The sequence below is a fragment of the Diceros bicornis genome, chromosome 18 (genome assembly GCF_020826845.1).
Source record: "Diceros bicornis minor isolate mBicDic1 chromosome 18, mDicBic1.mat.cur, whole genome shotgun sequence".
In the NCBI taxonomy this organism is placed as follows: Eukaryota; Metazoa; Chordata; class Mammalia; order Perissodactyla; family Rhinocerotidae; genus Diceros; species Diceros bicornis.
Genome location: NC_080757.1, coordinates 62,906,406 through 62,923,992, shown reverse-complemented (window position 1 = coordinate 62,923,992; position 17,587 = coordinate 62,906,406). Strand labels below are relative to the sequence as shown.

Here is a 17,587-nt window from a genome sequence, read left to right as displayed (position 1 = left end):
CAATTTTATTTTTTTTCAAAAAATCAACTCTTACTTTTATTGATCTTTCATACTCTCTTTCATTTTTTCCCTCTCTTCTTGGTGACTTCCATCCTTCTGCTAACTTTGGGTTTCATTTTTTCTTTGTCTAATGCTGTGCGTTGTAAGCCAGGTTGTTTCTTTGACATCTTTCTTCTCTTATAATGTACAAGATTATCACTACAAACTTGGCTCTTAGTACTACTTTTGCTGCATCCTGTAAGTTTTGGTGTTTTTATTTTTTCTTTTTGTATGTCTGGAGCTATTTTCTAATGTCCCTTTTGATTTCTTCTTTGATCTAGTGGCTGTTTAAGAGTTTGTTGTTGAATTTCCATGTATTATGAATATTCCAGTTTTCCTTCTGTTATTGACTTCTAGTTTCATGCCATTGTATTTGGAAAAGTTACTCGGTATGGTTTCAGTCTTCTTAATTTTGTTAAGACTTGTTTTGTGACCTAACACTTGATCTGTTCTGGAAAATAGTCCGTGTGCCCTTGAGAAGAGAGTGCATTTTGTTGCTGTTCAGTAAAATGTTCTGTGTATGTCTGATAGGTCCATTAATGTTTTCATGTCTGCTGTTTCCTGATTTTCTGTCTGGATATTCTACCCATTGTTAAAAGTGGGGTACTGATGTGTCCTCTATTTGCAAGTTATGTAACTGAGAAGGCTCTAATATTGAGATTATATAAAGATCTCTTAGAACTCAATTATAAGAAACAAAGAAGCCAATGAAAATGGGTAACCAACTGGAATAGACATGTCTCCAGGAGATACACAGATGGCCAATAAGCACTAGGTAGATGCTCAGTATCATAAATTATTAGGAAAATGCAAATTCAAAGCATAGTGTGATACTATTTCACACTCAAAATGAAGGCTATACTCAACATAGTGGAAAATAACAAGTGTTGATAAAGATGTGGAGAAAGGGAAACCCACATAACATTACTGGTGGGAAAGTAAAATGATGCAGCCACTGCAGAAAACAGCTTGGCATTTTTAAAAATCTTAAACCTAGAATTACCATTAACCTGGAGAGTCACATGGTAGGTATGTCCAAAAGAGCATTGGAAACATATGTTCAAAGAAAAACTTGTCCATGGACATTCAAAGCAACATTATTCACAATGGTCCAAAGGTGAAACAAACCCAAGTTTCTATCCAGTTATGACTGCATAAACCAAATGTGGCCTATTCATAATATAGGATATTATAGAGCCATAGAAAGGAATAAGGTACTGCTACATGCTCAGCCATGGATGAACCTTGAAACGTGTGCTCACTGAAGCCATCCACAAAGGCCACAGATAGCATGATGCCATTTGAATGCACTGTCCAGAATAGGCAAATCCATAGGGGGAGAAAACAGATGAGTTGTTTCCATGGGCTTGGGTTAGGAGAAAATAGTGCGAATGAGTATGGGTTTGTTTGGGGGTGTTGAAAATGTTCTGGATTTAGATAGTGGGGATAGCCACATGACATAATCATTGTACTGAAAGCCACTGAACTGTATACTTTAAAATGCTCTCAACGGTGTATTCTGTGTTAAGCAGATTTTCCTCGATAAAAATTTTAAAGTTTTTAAATTAATCAGGGTATTGATTAATTTTAATTTAGTTAATTTTAAGTTGGTTGGGATATTTAATAAGGGTAATTAATGGAGTTATTAGGGGTAGGGCATCTTGTAGCCAAGAGAGTAAACATCCCATGAGGGCTATAGAAACAAGTCCTATGATTGTACAAGCAACAGTCTAAAATCCAGTCCGTTTCCATTGTCCCCAACTTGGAGAGACCAGCCATGAAAGTAGGTCAGTGATCTCAGGGGCCTTGGGTATCTGTTCAAGATTTGGGTAATATTATGCAATATTTTAACCTCTTGGGCCATCTGGTGGTGGTAGGTTTGGACTTGTGTGTTGATGTACATTCAGCAAGTGGTTCCAGGAAAGGCATAAACCCCTCCTTCCTTAGCTGGTATAGACACTCTAGGGCCAGGCCGTTTTCTAAAACCATTTAGGCAAGAGACTCATGAGACTGTTGTACAAGGGCTAGGATAAGGTCTTACGGAGTTGTTGTCCATGTTGGGTTAAGGTTGTCGATACTTCTTGGTTGCCTCAGTTTCCTGATTTTGTGTGGGTAGGGCCACCGCACCTGTGCCCAGTCCAGTCAGTCAGTCCTAGTAGAACTGAACACCCAGTGCTATAGCACTGACAGTGTCTATATGGGTTGGTGGTAGCCAGTCAGGGCAGGAAACTCAGGGGAAGTTTCCTGCGACCTGAGGGAAGCAGGCTGAGAGACAGACAGTGATGCATTGCAGAATACAGCCTGGAGAAAGCCGCTCAGAGGGCTGGGGAAGAGAAGCTCACTGGGTGAGAGCCTTGTCGTATCAGCCCACAGTGAAACCCAAAAGTGGATGCTCCTGGTGTAAAATATTCATTAGCGGTCTTGGAGGTAAAACCAGTAATTTGCATCCATTGACTGGTTACCTGTGCTATATGATTTCAGGCGTTATAGTTAAAGTGTTTGTGGGCCGAGGGATGTTTGTGCCTGGGCACAAAATCACCAAGGTGGCCTCGAAGGCTACCCCAAAATGACCCCTCAAGGAGCAGTTGGGGCAGAAAGTGGGTGGAGCATTTTGAAGAAAGCCTGGGGCAAAGATGATGTTGTTCGATGGAGTTGGCTACAACTGAGTCTCTCCGCAGGGTAAGCACTTCAGCTGGGGTACAATAGGTGATTGGAGGCAAAGTGACAGACCTTGCGACTCCTGATTCCCAGTGCACGGGCAGCCCACTCAGCCCATTGGACATAAATGGTGGTGGTGTTTGTGAAGCATCTGGCTGGCAGTGTGGAAGGTATAGGGGACGTGTGGTGGCAGACGTCATGATACTGTCGGGAGGAGCTGTGTGTGAGATTACGGTGTTGAGGGGGAAGGACTGGAGGCAGGTGCAGTGGGTGTGTGACCAACAATGGTCAGTGAGGGGACAGCCGGGGGGTAACTGGGGAAAGCAGGGACCAGCAGAAGTCATGTGTTTAAAACAAGACACCAGGCCCAAATGGAGCCGCTTAGGCTAAGCCCCATGTCAACAAGCTGAGACTTAATTAGACTTTTGGCCCTCCCAGGAATGGAATCTTAAACCAGTCAGTGGGGAATCGCCTGATGAGCAGCAGGTAGGTCATCTTCCTGATGGAGCCCTGCCATCCCCTAAAGGAAGGTAACCTTGCAGTAACCAACCCGCTGTTGTGTCTAGTGTAACTTCCTTGTTCCTGCTCCCTTCTGCCTATAAAAGTCTTTCATGTTGTCCACCTCCTTGGCGCTCCTTTCTCTCTGCTAGACTGGATGCTGCCTGATTCATGAATTGTTGAATAAAGCCAATAAGATGTTTAAAATTTACTCAGTTAAATTTTGTTTTGTAACAGTTTGGTGGCAGCAGTGGGATTCAAAGGACTCATCTGATGGCTTCGGAGATGGGAAACACAGGCATTGGTACCCGCAAAACCTTTGAGTTCTCCATCTTTTTCGCTGTTTCCGAGGGCCGTGGGTAAGTTCTTCTCGGATCTGAGATCCACTGTCTTTGTGTTGATCTCCCGATCTAACTGGCTTTCCAGTCCAGGGTCAATGGGTCAGTCTAGACTGACAAGATGCTCTAAGAGAGCATCAGTCTTAGCCCTTGGTTAGTCCACAGTCCCCATTTGTTGGGGTCTGCTGGTTGAGTCTGTTGGCCCCTTGTGTTAGGGTCTGCTAGTTCAGTCCGTGGTTCTTGCTAATGGAGAGGAGTGGAAGAAATGTGTGCTCCATGCACACCCAGTCCTTGAAAACTTCCCACGTGCATTTTACATGCATTTTGCCTTCTGTTGACTGTCGATGGGTTCTAAGGAAATGGTGAAGGCACAGTGAGGAGGAATTGTGGGTTTCTGCATGACTACCTCGAGCACTCGTCAACCTGAACAACCGCCCGGCGCTACCAGAACTGAAAGACATCCCATCACCATGGATTGGAAGACTCCTTATTGTGATGGTGTCAACATTATCCAGAGAGATCAACAAGTGCAGTGCAGTCCTTATCAAAATCTCAAGGACATTTTGTGCTGAAATAGAAAAAAACCCATCCAAAAATTCTTATGGAATCTCAAGTAAGTCCAGATACCCAAAACAATCTTGAAAGGAGGTACTAAGTTGGAGGACTCATTCTTTCCTGATTGAAAACTTACTACAAATCTACAATATCGAAACAACATTGTCATGGCATAAAGACAGACATGTTGACCAATGGAAACAGAATTGAGAGCCCAGAAATTAACCCTCACCCATATGACTAAATGATGTTTGACAAGGGTGCGAAGATTATTCAATGGGGAAAAGACAGTCTTTTCAACAACTTGTGCTGGAAAAAGTGGATATCTACATGCAAAAGAATCAACTTGGACCCTTATCTAACACCATATACAAGGCTTAATTCCCAGTGGATCAAAGACCTAAATGTAAGACTATAATAGCCTTAGAAGAAAACATAAGACAAAACTTGACAAAATAGGATTTGGCAATGATTTCATGGATATGACACCCAAGGAGCAGGCAATAAAATAAGAAGATACACATGCTGGACTTCATGAATATTAAAATGTTTTGTGCCTCAAAAGACATTATCAACAGAGTAAAAGCACAAGCCACAGGATGGGAGACCATATTTGCAAACCATGTATCTGACAAGGGCTTACCATCCAGAATAAATAGGGAACTCCTAAACTCAACAATAAAAAACAAACAACCCAAATCAGAAATGAACAAAGTACTTGAATAGACATTTCCTCAAAGAAGATCTGCAAGTGACCGATAAGCATATGAAAAGATGCCCAACATCAGTAATCATTAGGGAAATGCAAAGCAGAAACACAGTGAGAGACCACCTCACATTCATTAGGATGACATCTATCAAAAAAAGAAGAAAAAGAGTAGAACCAGTGTTGGCCAAGATGTGGAGAAGTTGGAACCCTTGTGCACTGTGGTAGGAATATAAAATATATAGTTGCTGTAAAAATCAGTACAACAATTCCTAAAAAAAAATTAAAAATATAATTATATAGGATCCAGCAATTCCACTTGTGGGCATATACCCCCGCCCAAAACAGTTGAAAGCATGTTCTCAAAGACATATTTCAGCACCCATGTTCATAGCATCATTATTCACAACAGCTAAAACATGGAAGCCACCCAAGTATTGTAACCGAGGAAGGGCTTGCTGCCCAATGCACCCCTTAAGCCAAACATGGGATACCCACTCTTGTAGAAGGGAAAAAGCTTTTTTACGTGGTTGGCCAGCAAGGAGACAGGAAACAAAGGTTAAATCTTTCTCCCCGATGGGCTGTTGAAAAGGGCTTTTAAGGGCAAAGCAGCAGGTGCAGGAAGGTTGGGGGCAGTCCTAGGCATTTTCTGCAAGCGCAGAAGATTTTCATGTTCTGTCACACATCCCCCGTTCAAAAGGCGGTGTCCTTAACATCATCAACAGGGGAGTTCTTGGTCCCCCAGGTCATTCTCCAGTCACTTGTGCACTCGTGGTTTGAGTCTTGCCAGCCATCTTGTGGTCTCATTGGCTCAAACCAGTTGAAACTTGCTCAAGGAGCAAAAACGGAGTTTCTGAAAAACAACTCACGGCCCAAGATTAGATCCTTAGTAAACATCATATGAGACGTGGCTTAAGAAAGGAGTCTCCAGGGGACAGTTGATAAAAATCGGGCTGGGGCCCCATTTTATTTTGGGCTTGCTTTTGGGACCAGTTATGGTTTCTGTCCAGGGTTGTATGGATAAGCAAAATGTGGAATATACATACAATGGCATATTATTCATACTTAAAAAAGGAAGGAAATTCTAAGATACAGCACACAGTGGATGAACCTTCATGATATTACTCTAAATGAAATAAGCCATTCACAAAAATACAACCTTGTGTGATTTCCCTTCTATGAGGTTCCTGAAATCGCTAGATTCAGAGAGACAGAAAGTAGAATGGTGTTTGCCAGGGGCTGGGAGGGGGAGGAATGGGGGGTTATTCATGAATGGGTATAGAGTTTCAGTTTTGCAAGATGAGAAGTGTTCTGAAGATGGATCGTGGTGATGATTGCACAGCAATATTAATGTCTTCAATACACTTAAAGCGTACTTAATGTATCTATGGGGCCTGATGACTTGTCCTGGCCGAGCACATGCTTGTGCTGTTGCACATCTTACCCCTCACTGTACAGTTGGGAAACTGGCCCAGGAAGAGGCAGGTACTGGCCCAGACCACAGGAGGTGGTCAGGGTCCCGAAGACTATAGAGAGCTCCAGCTTCCTTGGCCAAGGCTCCACCCCTTCCCTCAGGTTTCCTTTGGCAATGAGAGGCATTAAGATCCTAGGGGATTGCTGCCCACCCCTCTCCATATGGGGTCATTTCCCCCTCATCATCGCATGTGCACCGGCACACCCACTCTCACTGACTTCTCATGTGGGGACCACGGAGGTGCAGTCAAGAAAGAGCCGACACTGGGGAAGTGACAAGAGGCAGGAGGGAGAGAGGTTGCAGGCAGCTCTCCCACGGGGCAGTAACATCCGTTCTCCTAGATACGTGTCCAGGGGCGCAGAGATGGGCAGAGGAATGTGTAAGGTTCCTAGGTTTCTACCTGTTCCAGACCCATCCCTGGCCCAGCCTGGGGAGCACAGGACTGGGGTCCTGCAGTCCACCTCTGTGGGCACCGAGAACTGTGATGAGCCCATCCTCCCCTAGTGTAGGGATTGGGAACGGGAGAGAAGACCTCAGTGAGGGTCCTTCTATATAAAGTGGAGTGCATCCCGCAGGTGACTCCAAGCGTTCCATGTGCTTGCAACATGTCTGTTGGACTGGGTTCTCCGTCGATGACCTACTGTCATCAATGCTGAGAAAATGCTTTCCACCCCCTGGAGATCCTTTAGAACTGAGGAGGCTTGGGGGCTTGGGTGGATGAGAACTGGGGATAAGGAAGAAGATGCTAGAGCACTGGACACCAAGTCCAGAGTCCAGGGAGAAGACCAGTTCTTGTTGGACCATCGGGGCCCTCATCTGGAGGGAGGGGAGATTCATTGTCCTGGTTGAGGTTGGATGCCTCAGGAGTGAAGAGGACACCTGGTGCAGGACAGCAAGATGGGGGGAAAGGTAGGCTCCCGAGATTGCTCCCACTCCCTCGAAGCCGACAGGTCCTTTACCCCTGGGACCCTGGAGAGCCTCTGCCTTGAGGACACCTGAAGAAAAGTTCCTTTCTGTTGGGTGGAGTTTTGGCAAGGGCTGCAGCGCTAGTGCTGGCCACCAGGGGGCGGGCAGCCTCTTGTGTCAGTGGTTGCCAGTGAGTTTTTGTTTTTATGTTTTTTCAGGTCTACTGAGACGTACTTGATATACAGCACTGTACAAGTTAACACTGCTGTGTGGTATATTTGAAAGTTGCCAAGAGAGTAGATCCTAAAACTTCTCATCACCAGGATAAAAGCTTTTATTTCTGTTTCATGATGGATGTTAACTAACCTTATTTTGGTAACCATTACATAATATATATATCAAGTCATTCTGCTGTAAACCTGGAATTTACACAGTGTCCACTGAACTTTTCTTGAGCACCTGGAGCAGCGAAGAGTCAAGCAGAGGTCTTTCTGGCTGTCCCCCTGCCTCAGAAACAACTTGTACCTCCTCTTACTAGTGTTCATCTCCACAATCAAAGTTGGTCATAAGCAGGGGGAGGGGTGCAAGAGCTTCCCATGTACTCATTCAGCAGCTGTGCACTGAGCACTCATCCTGTGCCGGGTGCCCTGGTGGGCCGAAGTGTAGGATGAAAATGACCAAGTGGTCCCTGCCCGCCAGGAGCTCACAATCTAGAGGGGAAAGGGACAAAAGCAAAGACATGAGAAAGAAAAGAGCAAGTGCTGTAGAGAAACACAGCAGGGGGGTGTGAGGGAGGGCTGGGGGTCACTGGTAGGAGAGTCTGAAAGGCCTCACTGGGGTGACATTTGCTGGGACCAGAATGACAGGGGGGAGCCAGCCCTGCACCAGCCTGGTAGCAGTGTGTCAGGGAGAAGGTGCGACTGATGCAGAGTCTTGCAGGCAAGAGTGAGTTTGGCCGGAAGAGGTTAGAAAGGTGGCCAGTGTGGCTGGAGGGACCCTGGGAGGAGAGAACAGGAGCTGGGGTGGAAGGTAGGGCCAGGGCCTGGTGGGCTGCGTCAGTTACCTTTCCCTCTCTGACTTCATTGCCCCAACCTTGCATTTCAAAACTACAAATGTTGACTATCTCACAATTTGTGTGGATCAGCAATCAGGCACGTTTTAGCTGGGCGCCTCTGCCTCAATGAGTTTAACAGGTTGGGGCTGTGGCCTCAACTGAGGCTCGACGGGGGGAGGACTGGCCCCCAAGTTCACTCTCAGCCGTCAGGGTTCAGTTTGGACTGAGAGCCTGAGTTCCCTTCTGTCTGTTGGGCTGGGCACTTCCTTGCTTCTCTCCTCGATGGGCCTCCACATTGGGCAGCCCCAAAACACCAGTATTTGATTCCTCAGTTCCAGGGATTCGACAGAGTGAGAGAGAGACACGGAGTAAGAGGAAGTGAGAGACTTTTTTAGTTAAAATCTAGACAAGACATCCCATCACCTTGGCTGTTATTATGTTCAGAAGCCAGTGACTAACCACTTAGTGGTTCCACAGGGAGGTGTATAACATGAGTGGGGCTTACTGGGTACCCCTGTGGAGGCTGTCCACCTCATAGGCCAAGATGAGGCACTTGGGTCTGATTCTACATAAAGCAGCAAACAATTGAATGGTTTTATGCCACAGGATGGCAATATCTGAATTTCCATTAGTTTCAACACCCTCATGATGCTGACCTGAAAATGAGGCCAAGTTGGATGTGACTGTCCCAAAATCACATCCCTGGAACCCAGGCCTGTTTTTTTTTGTTTGTTTTTTTTGTTTTTTTTGTTTTTTTGTGAGGAGATCAGCCCTGAGCTAACATCCGCCAATCCTCCTCTTTTTTTTGCTGAGGAAGACGGCCCTGGGCTAACATCGGTGCCCATCTTCCTCCACTTTACATGGGACGCCGCCACAGCATGGCCTACCAAGCAGTGCATCGGTGCGCGCCCGGGATCCGAACCAGCGAACCCCGGGCCGCCGCAGCGGAGCGCGCGCACCCAACCGCTTGCGCCACCGGGCCAGCCCCCTAGGCCTGTTTTGAGTGGTGTTCTGTGCTGCGTGTCACCCCTCATTATTATTCTTCCATCTCTAAGTTTGGGCCTTAGGTACATGTGACACCAGCCCACAGGGGTAATAGATATTATCTCATATACACTGGGTGACGTCCCTAGGAAGTAGATTCTAGCCTGATCCCCATGGTACAGGTTTGGAGACTGGGGAGGACCTGAGAGGCACAGTGACTTTCCCAGGATGCACAACTGGTAAGAAAAAGGAGGTCTGCATTCATCTCTGTCTCCTCAAAGCTAGGACCCTAGTGAGGTTTCCAGGGAGCTGTGGCTAGGGCTGTGTGGGCTCCTTGTGTACAGTTCAGGAGATGACATGGGGGAGGAGAGTGAGCAGCCCAGGGTCAGGGAGCAGCTCTGGGCAAGTCTGATTGAGGGAAGTGGCCCAGGTAATGGAATCTTGAAAAATGACCTCACTTCTTTGGTCATAGACCTCAACAGATCTTAGAACTCTGGTAACCAGGCACCCACAGACCCCCATCCAGCTCACTTGACTGGCGACGGTCAACAGACAAAGATGTTTAGTTGTTGTGTCCCGATTTTTGGAAGATCTGGGCTCAAAAAAGCCCAGAAAGAGAATCTTTTTTGTCATTGCCGATGTTGGCTCAGCCCTCATCCCCGATGCCTCTGGGCATCTGGCAGGAGGCAGCGAAAGGTAACAACGGGGCAGCCCAGGAAAGGCTAGTGCAGGCCAGGACACAACTGTGATCCCACCTGATCAGCCCCACACTCCTTGCCCCTCTTCGTGTGTGTGTGTGTGTGTGTGTGTGTGTGTGTGTGTGTGTGCATGTGTCTGTGTGGAGGGGGGAAGGCAGGGCATGAGGGGTGGGTCATTCCTAGGCAGGAGCTGGTAGTTAGGTGTCGGAAGCCTGGTGGGTCTGTCATGTTCATACAGGGTCATGGCTGGCAGCGTGAGAAGGTGAGCTCCTCTACTCATATGTTACCGAGCCCTAGAGGTTTCATCTCTTTCCCTCCCTGACCACAGTTCTTTGCAGGGATGCCCCTCTGTGCCTGAACTGAGGAGCAGACTTTCTCTTGGGGGTCGGCCCCAGTGGCAGTGTGCAAGCAGCTGATTCCTTCTGGCCCAGCTCCCGGGCAGTCTTTGCAGAACTCCTCTCAGGAGGTCGTCGAGGAGCTGCCCAATGGTTTCGACTCCACCAACTCACTAGACAAGGGGCAGGTGCACGAGGCCACCCGCACCACCAGTGCTGCTCTGAGATGAGAGCAGGAGCAGAGGGTCTCCACACTCAGGACCTTGAGATGCCGGTCTTGGACCAGAACTAGGGCGGGACCAGGCTGGGGCTGTCCCTTTTTCAAGCTAAAGGGGATGTACATGCAGGTCACCTTACCTGGTTCGGAGCTGAGCTGCCGTGACCCTCTTTCCCTTGCCCGGTGTGAGCTTCTGGAGGCTACTGAGGCAGAGCCAGAGGGTAAGGGGGACTGCAGGCTGGGTATTCCCGGAAGGGAAGTGGGATCTTTCCTGTGTTTAGAAGGACACGTGGAAAGTCAGCTATGTGGGTGAACCTTTCCCTTTATCCCGCTGCAGCGCCAGCTGCAGAGATCCAGCCGGTGGCAGAAGCAGGGCAGTGGACAGTGGTGGAGGTAGAGCTGGCTCCAGCTCCATCAATACCACCCCCTCTAGCGCTGGAGCCAGCGTCCCCTCCCTCAGCAGTGTTGGAGCTGGAGCAAGGGCCCACGTCGGCTCCAGCAGGAGTGGGAGCTGCTGAGCTGGAGTCACCTGGACCATCACTTCTAGTGGGAAGTCCATCTCCACCTGTGGCCATTAAGGAGGGTGAGAAAAAGCCTAACCTCACGGCCTTCCCTCCTAAGCTGGTGGCGGAGCAGTTGACCGTGATGGATGCGGTGAGCAGCTGAGCTCTCAGGGCGGAGGGGCAGGCCTTCCCTCTGCCATCAGTGCCCCAGACCTGATCCGGACTCCTATGACCTGGGCCCAAATCCTGGCGCTCCCCCTTACCAACCGTACGACCTGGGCAACTTTCTGAACCCCCAAGGCTTTGCTGTCCACCTGCAGAGCGTAGAGGTGGACACTAACAGGACCTGCTGCACAAAGTGGCTGTGCCGGCTCCATGAGGTAGAAGAGACGGAAAGCTGCGCGGAGCCTGACCCATCAGTGGGGGAGGGGAACTCACTGTGCGCAGCCAGGTCCCTGGTGGCCCAACCGGCTGCTCAGGAGGCTCAACAGCCTCAGCATTTATTAGAGACCTGATGTGTACTTCACTACAAGGGAGACAGACAGAGCCTGTGGTTGTAGCTTCCGCAGGGGAATGTGCATCAGAATCGGAGTGGGACCAGAGCGGGCATCAGGGTGGTCGAAGATGCCCCCTTGGGATGAGCCTAGTTGAGCCACCGTCTGGAGCTTGGAGTTAGCCAGGACAGGCTGGGTGCAAATGCCCCCTCCCTTCCCTGCCAGTATTGGGTTATGGGTCATCCTGTGCTGGGTGCCCGCAGTGGACAGAGAAGAATACCCAGGGACTCTCACAAGGCTCAGACCACATCCTGAGCTTCCTGAGCTCCAGCTCTAAACCGTGACCCCTGTGCGGCACTTTGGGGGCGGTAGACACGGAGCTGGGGTGTGGCAGGGCTGGGTGACACTCCTTCTGTTCCCCAGGAGCTCTTCTGGAAAGTGGTGCCCTCTCAGTGCCTGGGATCCACCTGGGGCAAGAGGAACCAGCCCGGCAATGAGCACCTGGCACCCACTGTCCAAGCCACCGTCGACCACTTCAGAAGGGTGGTCAGCCTCGTTGTCACCACCTGCCTCGGGGACCCGAGCATGACGGCCCAGGACAGGGCGAGGGTGGTGGAGCACTGGATCCAGGTGGCCCAGGTGTGCTGCGGGAGGCCCAGTGGAGCCCCTCTCTGGAGCCTTCTGAACCGCCTCTCCACCTTTATCAGCTCCCAAGATTGCAGTGTGTGGTCTAAGCCCCTGCACAGTCCCTAGGCCCTTCCTGCCAGGGTCCCGCTGACCTTGACTCCAGGTCCCAGTGGGAGGATGCTCACTTCCTCCCTGGCTCCTTCCCTGGGTTGAGCTAAAATCCTCCTCCCTGTGAGTGTTACTCTCTGGGTCCTAAATGTGCCCTTCTGGGGCTTCCTGAGCATCTGTCTAATCCAGGAGGAGAGATTTAAATAGAAGGGGACTGAAGCTAGAGCAAGCGGGTCTCCAGCGCCCCACCTCACAGCTCATTCTCTTCCCTTCCCCAGGAGTGCGAGATCCTGAAGAACTTCTCCTCGCTCCGTGCTGTCGTCTCTGCTCTGCAGAAAACCTCCATAAGCCACCTGAAGAACACGTGGGCGGATGTTTCCCGGTGGGTAGGCTCCTCTCCATAGGAGGATCAAGGTGGATGGGGGATCACTCGTATGTCTGCCGTTGCTCCCTCAGTCACGTGGGAACTCCTGGGAGGCAGCAAATGCTGGGGACAGGGCCTGGGCCTCGGTGGGGGGTCTCTAAGCCTCCCTGGGTCCTTAGTGCACCAGTTCTGCTTCAGAACTCAGTTTCCCTAAATGCCAGGGTTGAGCCACATTGGAGATTTTCAAATGTTTATGGCAACAGAAATCTACGCCCAGTTGAAACTCAAAGTGGTCAAAACAGAGGTGCTCTGTAGAGCTGGGGAATGGAGACCCCAGTGACCAACAGGAGAGCCCCTGCCCAGTCCCACGAGACCCTAGCGCTCAGAGGAGCCCAGTGAGAACACTCCTCCAGGCAGGTTGCATCTCTTGGGTTTGCAAAGAAAAGGGATTTGCACTCAGACCCCTCACATTTTCCCCCAATTTTTCCTTCCTTCTTTCCACTCCCCTCAGGGAGAGCTCAGAAAAACTTAAGGAGTTCTGTAGCCATGACAAGTCCTTGAGAAGAGAATTGATGACCAAGGTAGAGTGGAGGCTGGAGGTCTGGAAAGAGAGGAGGGGCGAGGGGGAAAGGGGGACTGGGCAGGCTGTGGTTTTGATAGTTTCTCACTGGAACGTTATCTGAAACATTCCCGTCTGTCTTCTCCAGATTAACAAGCAGAGGGATCTGTTTGGTCCCCGGGCGGGTGGGGTGCCGTTTGTGGGCGGGAGGCCCTGGTCCTGGGACTTGGTGGTGTTGGCTGGGCTGTTCCAGGAGGAGTTGCCGAGCTGGCACCATCAGCAGGTCTGTGGCTTCCAAGCACGTCCATCCTGCTGGATGTAGCTTCTTCCAGGCTGTTGGGTGGTTGGGGTGGGTTTAGCCCTCAGCCTAAACCTGTCCTCAAGAAGCCAGGCCCCTGCCGCTCCTTCTGTCTTCACCATGTCTCCAAGGGGAGGCCACCCTGCCTGCCCCAGGTTCGGGCATGGCAGAGGATTCCCGTGGCCCAGGTGGACAAACAGGCTGCTCAGCCTTGGTTCTGAACGTCTGGACCAGAGACAGATGTGTGTGCATTCTGGGACCGCCCCCGAACCCCTAGAGCAGTCACTGGAGCCAACCACAGGAGTCTCACCTGAGTGCCCGGTTGGCAATGACATATGCCCCAGGTGGCTTATGTGAAGCGTCTAGGCAACTGACGGATTCTTAGTGGGTCTTTCTGAAAGGATGTTGGGAGCTTTATGTAAACAAGGAAGCAAAGCGTCCTGTCACCCCCTTCCTTGTTGATCGGAGGTGGCACCTTGGCGGTCCAGTTCCTGAGTGGATAAAGAAAGAGTTCATTGCAGGGGAATGTCCTGAGGGCTTCCTTGGGGAGGAGTAGGCTTTGGCACGGCCTCTGTCCCAGCCTGGGGGCCAGACACTCCATGGGACTGGGGCAGGCAAGAGCCACTCAACCGGACTCCCAAGACACCTCGTCTTCTCCATCCACAGCTCGGCCCAGGACCATGCTTTGAGAGCTCAGGGGACAGTACTGTGGTCAGTGGTGGGGCGGGGGTTAGGTGAGGACGTTGGAACAGGGTCTCTGGCTGGGAGGGCCAAGTGGCCTCTCCTCTGTGGCCCCTGAGCAACTCACTGCCCCTATTTGGGCCTCTGCCTCCTCATCAGGGAAGGGAGGGATGTTGATTGTGTGGTGCAGGCCTCATATGGTGGTGATGAGATAAGAGGGAGGAAAGGAATGTTGGAACTTTCTGCCTGCTCCACACGGAGGGGTGAGGGCGAGGACAACGATGACAGTCATATGTCACTGAGTCCTCAAGAGAACCTGTGACGTAGCTGGAGTTCTCACACTTTCCAGATGAGGAAACAGGCTCGGGGAGGCCAGGCCACAGGCCCAAGCTCACACCTAGAGTGCGAGTTGGAGCTGGGTTTGTTCTAGAATCACAAGACCTTGGAGGATGGAGTGGCATTGGTACCAGTTGACTCGAGTCAGATGTCCAGAGTCGGAGGCCAGTGGTGCTGGAGAGAAATGGGGTGAGGGGAGTATGTCCCGCTGACACTGTCCTCGACCCTGGCAGGAGGGGCCCTCCACGTTTGCCCCCCAGAGATCATCCCCCAGAGAGTGCAGGAGAAGCAGCAGCAGCAGCAGCAGCAGGTGAGTGTGCCTGTGGGGGAGGGGCTCTGCCCTCCCAGCTGGAGGCCTCAAATCAAGAGAGTAGGGCCCTTCCTCCTGGTGCCACAGTGCTTGAGTCCCCCAGTAGAAGTGACCAGGAGGGGGCCCTGGAAGAGCTGGTGCAGGATGGGTTGTGGGGAGGGCCAGGGACCGCACATCCTGTGATTTGCCAGAAGCCGGCCCTGGGAGGTGAGGAGGAGGAGTGTGGGTGTTCTTGCGGTGTGAAGGGAGGAGGAATTGAGGGGAGGCTGCTGAGGGTCCTAGGCTGCTCCCCGTGGGAACCCTGGGGTGGGCCAGGAGGCTGAGGGTGAGGACTTTTCAGGGGAGGGTCTGCACAGGGACGACTTGAGAGCAAGGGCTCATCTCACCCGAACCCCCATGTGACAGGGTGTCGTCCCCTATCTTGGCACTTTCCTCGGTGACCTGCTGATGCTGCACCTGGCGATGGGTGATTATCTCGAGGTGGGTGAACATGGGGACCAGGCAGGGAGGACCAGGATCCTGAGCCTGGGGATGCAGGAGCCCCCGAACTGAGCTCTGAGCTCTCAGCACTTGGCACATCTCTCATGAGAGCCTCGCAGCCGCCCCTGGGAGCTGGGGCAGCAGGCCCATCTTAGGGATGAGTGAACACAGGCTCCGCCTGAGACACCCATTCTGGTTCCCCAGGCTGGGGAAGATCAGAGCTTCCTGATGGCAGAGCTGCGTGAGGTTTTATCTGAGCTGGACTCAGCCTCTAACTCCCATGCTGCCCATGGAGGGAGAGAGGAGTCGGGTCCCCCCAAGTCAGGCAGCACATAAGTGGCTGAGCAGTCCCCTCTGCCTGAGGCCTCAGCCTCCAAGTCTGTCATCAGAGAGGGTTGTGCTGCCAGGTCCCTCAGCCTCACCCCCCTGTCCTCCTCCTCTGGAGCCCAGAGCCCAGCCTAGGTCCAAGTCCTGTTTTCTCTGCATGCCCGGCCCCCTCTGGGGACCTGGCAGTCGTGCACCATGAGAAGGGGTGGACATAAGGGGCTAGTCAGGCTGGGGGGGCTCTGTCTGATGGACTCTGGCTGTCTGCCTTCCAGGGGAGTGAGATCAACCTTCAGAAAAGGACTGAGGTGAGCAGCTGTGGCACTCCCTGCAGGGGAGGGGAAGGAGGTGGAAATCAGAGACCCTCTGGGCAGAACAGTCCCTGGCTCCACCCCCCTGTATCTTACATTGAGAGGAAGAGTTTGATAACAGAGAAGAGGGAGAGCCATCCAATTGGCGGGTGGGTTGAGGGGAGGATGGCGTCAAGGAAAACTTCCTGGAGGAGGGGCTGATTATTCCCATTCTGAGAACAGGTAGAGCCTGGATGGGACTGGAGGGAAGGAGGGTTCCCAGGACTGGTCCCCTGCCCCACTTCTCACCCCCGACAAGGCCGCTGCAGCATCCCCCACCCAGGCCCTGTCTGCATCCTCTCCTTCCCTCTGGCCCCAGGAATACCGAGTCATGAGGGAGATCCTGCTGCTCCAGGTGGCTGCAAAGAATTACAACCTAGAGCCCGAGGAGCGATTTGGGGCCTGGTTCCAGGACATGGAGCTGCTCAATGAGAATGATAGGTGAGGCCGAGCAGGAGTTGGCTGAGGGCAGAGGTGGACCCTCCGTGTTGGCCAGTCCAGAGAGCCTGTCTCCGTGGCTCCCTGGTCAGCCCCAGGCCTTATCGTGTTGCGACCTCTGGGACACCCAGACTCCAGCTGCGGGGCAGGCTGTGGGGGGACACCTGAGGTGTGGCTCCTGGTAGGCTCACAGGTGCTTCTGTGTCCTGTAGCTACAGCCTGTCCTGCCAGCTAGGGCCCCAGGCCTAGTTGGCCAGCAGAATACTCAAGGCCAAGAAGAACCAGCTATCATCAAGGTCAGGGGTGAGTGATTGTCTGGGCCGGGGTGACTGACTCCTAGGGGTTCAGTAAAGCTTCGGGCTAAGCGTGGCCTTTGGGAGTCGGACAGCTGGCACTGGGATCCCAGCTCCACTACTGAGCAGTCCTGTGACTGGGGTGACTCTCTCCAGCTTCCTGCGACTCTGTTTCCTCCTCTGTAAAATAGGTGATACTAAATGATGGCTCATGTGACAGGGACAAATGGGGTACTGGTGGCTGACAGCACTGAGCACAGGGACTGGAGCACCCAGTGGAGTGGGGACAGGGTGTGGCGCCATGGTTCTGAAGGAGGCCCCCCAAGATAACCCGACTCTTCTACTCAGCCCCCAGGCCCCAACAACGAGCCCCGTACCAGTGGCCAATCACAGCCGCATCCTCAGCAGCGAGGACACAGCTGGGACGCTTGCGATGCACCGGGCCAGCTCCTCCCACCTGATGGGTAGGGGAGCATTGCAAGCTGATTCCTGGGGCCCCGTGAAGCCCAAGAGAGCGGGGACGACCCCACCCCAGCTCCCTGACATGTCTACCCCAGCATCTAGTCACCCATTGGGGAGGGACAGTAGTTATGTGTTGTAAATAATAAATGCCATATTTGAATATTATATTAAAGTCCTGTTCCCTTTATAGCCTGGGAGTTGTGGTGTGGTTCTGTTGCTTTCTGTAGGCATGTAAGGGAGACATAGAATCTCACATTTCTCCTTGAATCAAGAACTCTTCTGGGTCATCAGCTTATTGTATGTGGGAGAAGGGAGAAGGGCCAGCCCCTTCCCTGGCCAGTGGGGACACTCCCAAGTCCCCCTAAGTCAGAGGACAAGTTCATTTCAGTATCATTCAGCTGCTCCAGGAGCAGACACGGCCCGCTGCCCATTCTCTTGGGATTTAAAGGTTGAAGGTACTTTCATAGGCAGAGCAACAACCACTGAAATGTGGGTGTC

General features: G+C 51.6%; 1 protein-coding gene across 1 annotated transcript in view; it reads left to right on the top strand.

Moving 5' to 3' along the window:
* Positions 1 to 17,587, top strand: part of LOC131417982 (ral guanine nucleotide dissociation stimulator-like) — a 95,588-nt gene that overhangs the window by 76,714 nt on the left and 1,287 nt on the right. The window contains exons 3-10 of the mRNA XM_058562076.1: positions 10,800 to 11,116; positions 11,286 to 11,345; positions 12,473 to 12,576; positions 13,070 to 13,139; positions 15,148 to 15,222; positions 15,822 to 15,854; positions 16,216 to 16,337; positions 16,547 to 16,630. Of these exons, the coding sequence (XP_058418059.1) occupies positions 10,800 to 11,116; positions 11,286 to 11,345; positions 12,473 to 12,576; positions 13,070 to 13,139; positions 15,148 to 15,222; positions 15,822 to 15,854; positions 16,216 to 16,337; positions 16,547 to 16,583 (818 nt within the window). The 3' untranslated portion in view covers positions 16,584 to 16,630. The remainder of the gene's footprint in view (positions 1 to 10,799; positions 11,117 to 11,285; positions 11,346 to 12,472; positions 12,577 to 13,069; positions 13,140 to 15,147; positions 15,223 to 15,821; positions 15,855 to 16,215; positions 16,338 to 16,546; positions 16,631 to 17,587) is intronic.